The sequence below is a fragment of the Sesamum indicum genome, linkage group LG4, assembly GCF_026168435.1.
Source record: "Sesamum indicum cultivar Baizhima isolate 11 linkage group LG4, ASM2616843v1, whole genome shotgun sequence".
Taxonomy (NCBI): Eukaryota; Viridiplantae; Streptophyta; class Magnoliopsida; order Lamiales; family Pedaliaceae; genus Sesamum; species Sesamum indicum.
Window position 1 is genome coordinate 151056 of NC_142660.1, and position 10332 is coordinate 161387.

At 37.7% G+C, this 10332-nt stretch overlaps 1 protein-coding gene across 3 annotated transcripts; it reads right to left on the reverse strand.

The window, feature by feature from the left end:
* Window positions 1-6034: 6034 nt before the first annotated feature.
* On the reverse strand, window positions 6035-9807 carry GDH1 (glutamate dehydrogenase 1). Of its 3 annotated transcripts, none has more exons than XM_011076742.3 (10): window positions 9292-9807; window positions 8388-8513; window positions 8109-8222; window positions 7739-7960; window positions 7568-7642; window positions 7331-7447; window positions 6945-7195; window positions 6767-6842; window positions 6580-6666; window positions 6035-6494 (listed from the first exon to the last, which is right to left on the reverse strand). In XM_011076742.3, exons 2-10 carry the CDS (start codon window positions 8493-8495, stop codon window positions 6309-6311), a joined length of 1236 nt encoding a protein of 411 aa, XP_011075044.1. In that variant the 5' UTR covers window positions 8496-8513; window positions 9292-9807; the 3' UTR covers window positions 6035-6308. The 3 variants fall into 3 exon arrangements, with proteins under 3 accessions (XP_011075044.1, XP_020548750.1, XP_020548751.1); XM_020693091.2 differs by having other exon boundaries at window positions 8388-8526; XM_020693092.2 differs by lacking the exon at window positions 9292-9807 and adding an exon at window positions 8793-8980.
* Window positions 9808-10332: the final 525 nt, after the last annotated feature.

The following is a 10332-nucleotide window of genomic DNA, read 5'->3' on the forward strand; positions in this document are numbered from 1 at the left end:
GATTGATCTAAATAAATGATCCAATCATTTATTCTCTCTAAAGATTAATTTAATCCAATTAATTAATCCTACTCTTCTGGAATTAATTTTAAATTAATTACATCCTATTACATTGGTAGGGTGTGACTCTTTAGATTCGCTCTCAACTAAACTTCGTGTGTGACCAACATAATTAATAGAATTTTAATTATCCCATAACCAAAAATGGCTTGTTACCATGGATGAGTATTTAGCAATAGTCCATGGCACTAGACATTAGGTGAAATATGGTGTGAACATTTAGGCTCTGAATTCATACGAGTATGGTTCTTCTGTCAACCATCTTTCGGCCTTAGTCTAGAGCATGGAATTGGGCGTGGGTTCCCATCCTTTACTAGACAACTATGCTTAATACTTTAGATGCGTTTACTCTACTAATTTGATCTAGGAAATCTATCCCTGATTGATCAAGCGCTTTGGCCAAAAAATTTTAGAGTCTAAACCATCTCAAAGCGCATAGAAGAACTCTCTGTCATATGTTGGCAGGGGACAAATCATCTCTTGGAATCCAACGTCCTCACTACATACTCCAATTGCACTGGATAAGGCTTATGATGATCATGCCTCACGATACAGCGACCGCTAGCCATATCCGAGATAAAGTCTTTGTATTCACGTGACTTCCATGATTCCTTAAGTCCGAGGACTAATCTCGTACTATTGGAACAAAAAATCCCAGTCATACGACCAAGCCTTCAGAGGCTTCTATATGATGATTCCAATGAGTCAGTTCAGTTAGTTGACTACCTTGCCAACTAATTTACTAAAACTGCATAAACGACCTATATCTCCTATCAATGAAACACGGCTGCAATACTTAGTGCAAGTCTCTATATGGCCCTCGATGCCCTGTTTCGAGGTCCTCGACTTGGAATGTTTCAGTCTGACCCTCAGGAATTGGTTTCATAGCTGCCAAACTTATACGCGGCCCAACTCCATGGGTTTAACTTTTTCGATCTGTGGGCATCTCGTTGTGACATTGAAATTCCATTCAATATTAGCGGTAAGCACAACGAAATGCACTGCCAACTTGATGAATTCTTATCGTATTCATCAATCTAATATTATTTGATAAAAATTGGCGAATGGCAACAACCAATCTAATTGATTTTTGGTCACCCATTCCATTACATCAGCTTAGCTGGCTAAGAACCCAGCTAATCCATCAGTAAGGAGGTTAGAGCCACAAACTTACTTTCTGTTTTATTGAACTAGCACGCCCAATGAATGAGCCCATTTCAGCCGGACAATCATCATATAACTGGATAGATACATTATATAGCATGCCAACACACCAAACACGTTATCTTAAAATATCTTCAGGTAGCTCCTAGTAGATTGATGACAAATAAGGTGGGAATCCACGAGTAATGGATTCTCGTATTTTTTGGTAACAATTAGAAAAATCCGTGCATGATTTGGACTTAAATTAGCTAAGATATACAAGATTGACTAAGTCTTGCCAAATCTACCTGAATATCCAGGAACCTGTTGCTCGTGGATTCCTAGTTCATTTGCCTTCAATCTACTAAGAGTCAGTTGAAGATATTTTAACATGACATATCTTAATGTGTTGGCAAGTTATAATGACATGTTCACCTAGCTGTATGATTATGTGTCCAATTGGAATGAGCTTGTTTCTTGCGACTGCCAGTCTAGTGAAGTTAAAGGAGATAATCTTATGGGTGTTACCACCTGCTGATGGGCCAATTGGAGTTGCAACTAGATGGGTTAATGCGCACTTGTGGATATGAAAGGCCTTAGGGGGTATCATTACTACCCACCACTTCAGGTGTGCAAATTGTAGAGCTGAACTGCTGGAGTAGATAGAATATTTTGCAAAAAACAAAAAAAGTTCCATGCAAATCAGTAGTGAGAATCCTATTGTGCCTCCTAAATAACGTCGTCCAGTTGGAGACTCCTTCCATCCGAAGGAACTAGAACACGCAGACCTAGAAGATTTTGAATTTTCATTTGCAAAAAGGATAATAATTAATTATTACAAGAGATAAGGGAGAAGAAGAGTCCCTATCCGACTCAAATGTTCATGCACAACATAGAGAAAAATTGGTTCACATATGGATTATAATGACTTCTTAGATTTAGAAGCTTCCTTTCTTAAGGAGTCTTATTAAGATTTAAGTTTTAATTAAGTAGGACTTAGAGTTTTAATAGGAATCTAATTTTTTAGTATCTAGCTTTCTTAGAAAACTTATTAGTATAAATAGGTGATGCAATCCAAGACATAGGGATGATATAATCCATCATCTCATCTTTTATTCTCTATATTTTCTTTATAACATTCTCTCTTCTTTTATACATTCTCTCATTAACATGTGGGTTAGTCCTTTTATTTTCGATTAAAGACACAGTTAATGCTTGATGCACATCATTGTCAGATATAATTTGTGGTTTCATCACCAATTAATCTGATTTATGAATGATAGAGTCTGTTTTTCATTGTCCAGAATATTTGCTTAGTTAATTGAACTGCAAATTCATAATTATTTGTTTAGTTCAATAACTAGTGGTAAAGTAACATAATTTATCGTGTCGTAGTGGTCAATTATGTTGTAGGGGATGCACAATCTAGTTTAAATAAATCATTGTATGAATTTATTGGTCAGAATTGGGTATTTCTAGTTATTAATGCTATTGGTAAATTAAATTTTGAAAACGTTCCCAAGGTTGTTTATTAATTACAGAGTTAGTCAATGGACGTTCATTGGCTAACAAAATGGCTCTCATGCATCAATACTCGGCCTATCTCTTATGGCATTACTTATCAGCAGGTCACACCCTGCTCTACTTAACAAATCGACCCACAACAGGTCGCGTTGTGCACAGCTCCATGCAAGTCATACCTTTCTCCATCGAGTAACTAGTTCCTAGCCAGCTACATCTTGTACTACTCATTATCTGGTAGCATCCTGCCCTGCTGAACCACCACTTGCATTAAGATCTTAACCTTCCTTCAACATTGGTTACATAAACAGGCTTAACATTCACTACATCAACAGTTAGGCATCCCTCACCTTCTTCACAGAAATAACCTACTCGCAGCAGACTGGTATTTCATTTTTTATTTCGTAATTCATTCTTTGCTTTAAGCAATGACCCGCAGTGGGTTGTATTCTTCTCATCTTATAAGCAGGATGACTATATTAGAATAAGTGGTCTGCAACGCCCATGCTTTGCGGCGACTCATAAAGAACGACTCCCCGTTTCGATTAATATGCAGGTCATGCCTTGCCCTACTAGGTAAATGATTTTCAAAGCAACGTACTACTTGACAATGAATCATCAACACTTAGCTCACGTCAATTACTAGTTTGGTACCCAGTCCCTGCTTAACTCAAACAAATTAAATGACTTCTAGAGGCTTTATATTGTCTCTTTCTCCAGCAATGTAGCTTGATGACTTCTAATGCAAATTAAGTGTCTGCAAAGAATAGTAGTTGTTCCATAAAGGTAGGTTTTGACCTACTTTAGGCACAACTGGCCGGCCCTTTACAAGTCACAACACGAAAGAAATAACGTTACTATATCATTAGGATGCTTTGCCTTTTAGCATACTTAGAGCCCGTTTGATTGTGTTTTCATTTTTATTTTCAGTTTCCAACAATTGAAAATGTGTAGAAATGCTTTATTGGTTTTTGTGTGAAAACTGAGAATATGTTTGGATTAGTTGTTTCCAAATATAGATATATAGGTGTGAGAATGTTAAATATAGGTATATGTATTTTTGATGTGACAGAAAGACAACTATGACAAGCCCATGTGACTTATATAAATTTAAAATTGAGAATTAAAATAGGAATGCATTCTCACTAAAAATGATTTGACTAAACAAATTCCTACCTACCCAAACAGTGAAAAGTAGAAAAAATCTCATTGAAAACACAACCAAACAAGCTCTTATATATTTGGCAAACTCAACAAGGATAATACTTATGTCTTGGCATACTTATTAAATGGAACTCACTAACAGATGCAGGAAATTACATGATCATCTAGAGCATGTGTGTGTTCGCCTTGATTCATCAGTAGGGCCCCATCTCACCTTTCGGGAGGATTTTTTATCCTACCCTAAAAGAGCGCTATCTCGTTATCACTATGCATTATGTTTGCCAATCTGAATAGAGGACTGACATTAGTTGGCCTTCTTATTATTATCTAACTTGTTCTATTAAATAAACTACTCACAGATGCAGAATTATCATTACTCAGCAAGTCCTAACCTGCATTGCTAACAAGTATCCACTTATTTTACCTATCTGAAAAGAGGACCTTTTGAAGGGTCCCTAGCTCATCCTTCCTTTAGCAGGATAATCTCATGCTCCTCTCTATGACTTGTAAGGAATAATGCTATTGCAGGATTTAACTTGCTCTAGTCCAGCAGGCTTTAACTGGCCCTAGCACGATAAAAATAATCTGGCTCTACCAATAAGATGATTTACTTTCTAGCTTTTTTATTTTTGGCTAAACCAGTTATACTGATACTTTTTCACATAGAGAGAATTTATTCCCCTCTTAGTAACAAGGGAGTAACTGATATGCAACATGAATACATTAGCCTTGCTCTACCAATAGGGTGCAATTTTTATCTCCTAAACAAAGTTATTATTGCGGGTTTGACCATGGCCTTAATAAGACCAGCATCGCCCGATTCTCTTCTTTTATTATTTACTCAAGTGCAGGAAGGTGTGGATAAAAAAAGGCAAATATGCCTTAAGTAGGAGGACAGCCGAGAGTTCACGTTAATGCAAGACTCGACGCCCCCTCTTCTACCCGTCTTCTCTTCTCCAAATCACTGAGCAGATCTTTCGAGCACCGCTAGGTTTGTCTATCTCTCTATTGCAATCACCACTTACCTTTTGTGCAGATATGCATGATCCCCCCAGATCTGCATGCACGTCCAAATTGTCTTTATCCAACAGAACTATCCTTCGGCAACACAACAAGGTGAAATAACAAAATAGTGCAGCATGACTTCCTTTGCTAAAGAAGCACAGACGAATATTTTTTCTTTTGCAGGGCTATTTCTTCCTATTCCAACAGTCCAACATAAAGTCTTGCACTCCTGGAGTCGGGGGGGGGGGGGATGATGCCCCCTCAAATATTCTTTCTTTCAAAGCCCAAAGTTAATGAAGCTGGCCCAAGGCATACACACCAGCCGAACTGGTACCCAACCGATTGGCTCTGGAGTTGGTAAGTAAGACTCACAAAGCTCTTTCTCTCAACTTTACTGAACTGGTAGACCCAACAATCAAGCACATTTCAGCCTGACATGTCATCGTACAGTTAAACGTACACGTCATACAGCTCGCTCGCCAACATATTGGGATACATCACTCTAAACTATCTCCAACAAACTCCTAGTCATCTAGTGGCAACCCTACTAATAACCAACAAGTAATCGAATCTTGGAAGACTCATACAAACTGGCAAGACTCAGTGAAAAGACCATAACTCTTTCAAGATAAGTCCAACTTCTGATATTTATTTTTTGTTATTCAGCTAACTCATGTAGATATCCATTAGCACCGAATTCACTCAAAACTCTCTAATTTTACTCTACGAAAGCCTATAAATAGAGGTTCCATGAATTCATTCGATAACATCTATCAAATACTCACCTTCCCTCCACCACAACCTCTCAAGATCTGCAGGCATGGCTCCTTCCTCCACCGGTTATTGATAATTTTATGAAAACTTAAGGGTATAATTGATAATAAAAATGAATGTTTGAGCATAAAAAAAGGTAATGGTAAAAAGAAGCTTTGATGGAGCTGATCAGGATTAGAGTCTCACCCTTTTTGGGAGGATTAGAATCAGCCAATGATATAGCATTTGTACCGGGCCATCCTAATTAATTACGGGCTAGTAAAACAAAAAAAGTAAATGGACTATCAGGCTTGATTAATTGGGATATCCACTATAATCATAGCTAGTAAACATTGCCGTAGTATATAACAAAAAGCCGGAGACAGAGTAAGTGAAAATTCCATCTTATAATGAAGAAGAATACGTATTCTTCAAAAAGATGTGTATATTAAATTCAAACATAATGGACTGTTTAAAAGAAACAACCAAGCTTACAAACACAAATGTGAAGGTCTCCACCAAAAATAGCTAGCATTGAGGTAGGGACTAGGGAGTAGGGATCTGATGCCATCCAATCCGCCTTTTTATTTTATTGAACAAAACTTGCAAGTCTCAGAACATACATATACTATATTCCTAGGTAAATCATGTGTTTGTAGTCGTCAGGCTTCCCATCCCCTGAGGAGTGTGGCCCTGGCAACGCGATTGACGCCCAAGCTGAATGCTCCCATTCTCAGATCGCAGTTGTGACTCTTGCACATCGCTTTTACATCTTTGAAACCATTGGTCATGTATGTCTTAAGCTCTGCGTTGACTTTCTCCTCATCCCACATGAATCCTTGTATGTTCTGCAGGCAATTAATTTCATCCACCTTCACTTCTCATTTTCCGCCAACACTTATTAAGAGAAACGGATTATGTATGTCTACGTACCTGAACCCACTCAAAGTAACTCACAGTAACACCCCCCGAGTTTGCGTATATGTCTGGAAGAACAACCACTCCCTTCTTTGACAAGATCTGTGTCAAGATTTCCATGAGATCTATATATATTTAAACACTCTTTATGTTCAAGAATCAAGAGGTTACTAATAAAAACTGCACCGCAACTGTTGCTAACCTCATCAGCCTCTGGATCTGTAGGATGGTTAGCTGCTTCGATAATGAATTTGGCTTTGACATCTTTTGCATTATCCCTTCAACAAGAAGCACAGGACGGTGGGGAGTTAAAACCACAGTAGAATGTTAATAATTGAGTTCCTAATTATGACTGGTCAATAAATGACATATTGTGGCACCTGTTGATCACTCCTCCAAGAGCTGCAGGGATGAGAATATCGCAGTCCTCAACCAAGATTGAATTGGGGTCCATGTAATCCCCGCCACTGAATCCCTTTACTCCCCGGTTTACTTTGACATGTTTGAGAAGGCTCGGTATGTCTATTCCATTGCTGTTCTTTATAGCTCCTGTGATGTCACTTACAGCAACTATTATTCCCCCTTGCTCGCTGATGAGTTGAGCAGCCCAAGAACCAACATTTCCAAACCCCTGATTACATTTGAAATTTCCCTTAATGGATATGGCAATACGAACTACTTAATATTCTCCATAATGCATAAATTATGGTCAACTTGCAACTCATTTAATCCAGTCATCCATACTCAACCAGCACTCTTTCTGTACCTGTACAACTACTCGTTGCCCAGCAATGCTCTTCCCATATTCCTTAAGAAGGGCTTCTGTTGCGAAAAGTACACCTCTTCCCGTAGCTGCATCTCTGCCGAGCGATCCTCCGAGATCCTGATGGAGTTAATTTCTCTTTTTAATCTCAAATGTTATATGCAGAAACTAGTCAAGTATTAATGCAGTAGAGAGTTGCTGAGATGCTCTGGAAGAAGTGAAAATATTTATCATACTTACAGTTGGCTTTCCTGTTACTACTGCAGGTGAATACCCATGAAACTTTGAGTACTCGTCTAGTATCCAAGCCATTGTCTGTCATGGTACAGCAACAGGGATGAAATTATAAGATGTCTCAACTGGATGAGTATAGAAACTATCAAAATTTTCAGTAATATTGTGTTAACAGACCTGTGGACCTGTGCCCATATCTGGTGCTGGGACATCTGTGTGAACTCCAATGAGATCATGTAACTTCTGAGTGAAAACTCTAGTCAGTCTTTCCAGCTCTGAGATGCTCAAATCTGATGGATTGCATCCTATTCCTCCTTTAGCACCTCCATAAGGTATGTTGGCCACAGCAGTCTTCCAAGTCATCAATTGTGCCAAAGCATTCACTTCATCCGGGTCAACCTGCATTTTTTCATATACAATAAGAAACACAAAAAGAAAAGGCTGGCCTTACTGCTGTTTGCACAATCTCCTCTGATAAAAAAGAAATACTTTTGCATTATCTCTCTATCGGGGATGCTTTCTGGTTATTTAAAATCTACTAACGAACCTCAGGGTGGTATCTAATGCCTCCTTTCATCGGCCCTCGAGCATTGTCGTGCTGAACCCTGAATCCAACAAAGGATGCCAAGCTGCCATCATCTTTTGGAATGGTGCACTCTACCTGAGATCATTTTGAGAGAGGAAGCAGAATTTACCTATGTGGATTAAGAGATTTACAATAATTTTCAACTTATGTTGGGGATGTCTGTCAAGAACACCATAACATTCAGAAACAAAAATGATGAGGAATCTAGATAGACTGCTTCATTCTGGGGCGCAAATGAACCTTGATTTCTCTAAATGGGATGAGTAAACTCTTCTCGAGCTTCGAGTCCAACCCCAAGAGGCGAGCTGCCAGCTTGAAGTTTCTGTTGGTTGCGGCTAAGGCGTTCATGATTCTTTAAGTGGTTGCCTGAAAATAAAACCTGCAGTAAGGAAACAAATTCGAGAGAGAGAAAGCAGGAGATGAAGAGAATCTTGATTATATAAGTGTCTAAACATCTTTCATATAAATGAAAATATATCCTAGCAGAGTTACGTAGTCATCATCCGTTCCAGTCATCTTATCCTTCAAATTTCACCATTACTCCATTACAGATATATATATATAAACAAATATCATTTGTCGTCCTTGTAAAGTAAATATGGTTTGTTGATCATAAATTAGATCAATGGGAAGCTGAGGAATTACCAATAATTAGACATGGAATTAAGGCATGGTAGACGTGTAATCGTATTTAAATGTTGGGTATGGAGGTTTAATTGAGCGGTTGATGGATTATTGTATAAAAAACGGTAGCAAGATGACCAAAATAATATGAACATATACACATGTATATATGTTTACTCATATTCTGCTTAAGTTAATTTATGCTGGTATCAACTTCTGAGCTTATCCAGAAGGCCCTATACTATAAACCTGCTGCCACTCAACTCCCTCAAATAGAAGTCTGATATGTAATTTGGTCCCACAATAACAAGTAAGTAAAGGGTGATGAGGAGTTATTGTTCAGCCTTCTTTTCCCAGCCAAGGGATGGAGTAAGAGTGGATTTGACTTAATTGCAAATCCTACGACAGGTAGGTGATGTGTATAAAATTGTTTCTCTGAATATGAATAAAATAGATGATGTGATGTATAGGTGGAGAAGCAGTAAGTGGAAATGAGATGCATCATATGTCATACTGATACCTGAAAATTGAGGAGAGGCAGAATGATGAATTGCAGTAGTAGTGTTGTTGGACGCGCGGCCAAATTAGCTGGAACTTGAACAATTACTCTGATAAATCAAAATCCATGCATATATATTTAAACAAAAACACATAAATGAAATTAGGTAGCAGTGCAATAGAAAGGGAATATATATATAAATCAATCAAAATGGAGAATCAATTCCTGCTGCCTCCGATGGATCAGGAATATATATATATATATATATATATATATATATATATCAACTGAATTGGTGGCTGCTGGGCTGGGGACATGCATGCATATATATAAGAATATCTTTAATTCACATGCAGGTGTATCTATGTAGAATGAATAGAATGATATTGGGTAGTGGACAAAAAGTAAAGAAGGTGATTGTGATGTATTATGCCCTGGGAATAGGAGGAAGAATTGAATATGATTCTGTTGAAGCTTTTTATTCTGGGAGAGAGGCATCAGACATGCATTACGAGTTGGTGCTTACGTTATTAGTTATTATACGACGTACCCAACCCTGGCTATGCTATATATATAAACATGAGCAGCAGAATCAACTTTATTAAATTGCTTCACCACTAGGCAGTAGCAGTAGTAGTGGTGGTGGTGACGATGTGGAAGGTTCAAACCCAAATCATTTTGTCTCTTAAACACTGCAACCGGCCAACTTGTTGGTAGAATCCGACGCCAATCCCACCAATATTCTCATCAACTATTATTATTAGTATATATATATACTGTTTCCTCCATCACATAATTAACAATCCTCATTTTTTCTACTTAATTATTACGTAGGTGCGTACGTAGTTGCTCATCAATACCACTACCAACTGCCAAGTTATTAATGGTAAACTAACAATTAAGGAAGGAGAGAACCATATGGATCAATACAGTTAATACTAAATTAGTTAATAATATTAATTAACTACCATAATTGTAAAAAATAGTAGATGTTAAAGGATTTGATTCTTGATTTTGTTACCTATAGCTATTTAATTTCACAACTGTATGTATATATATATG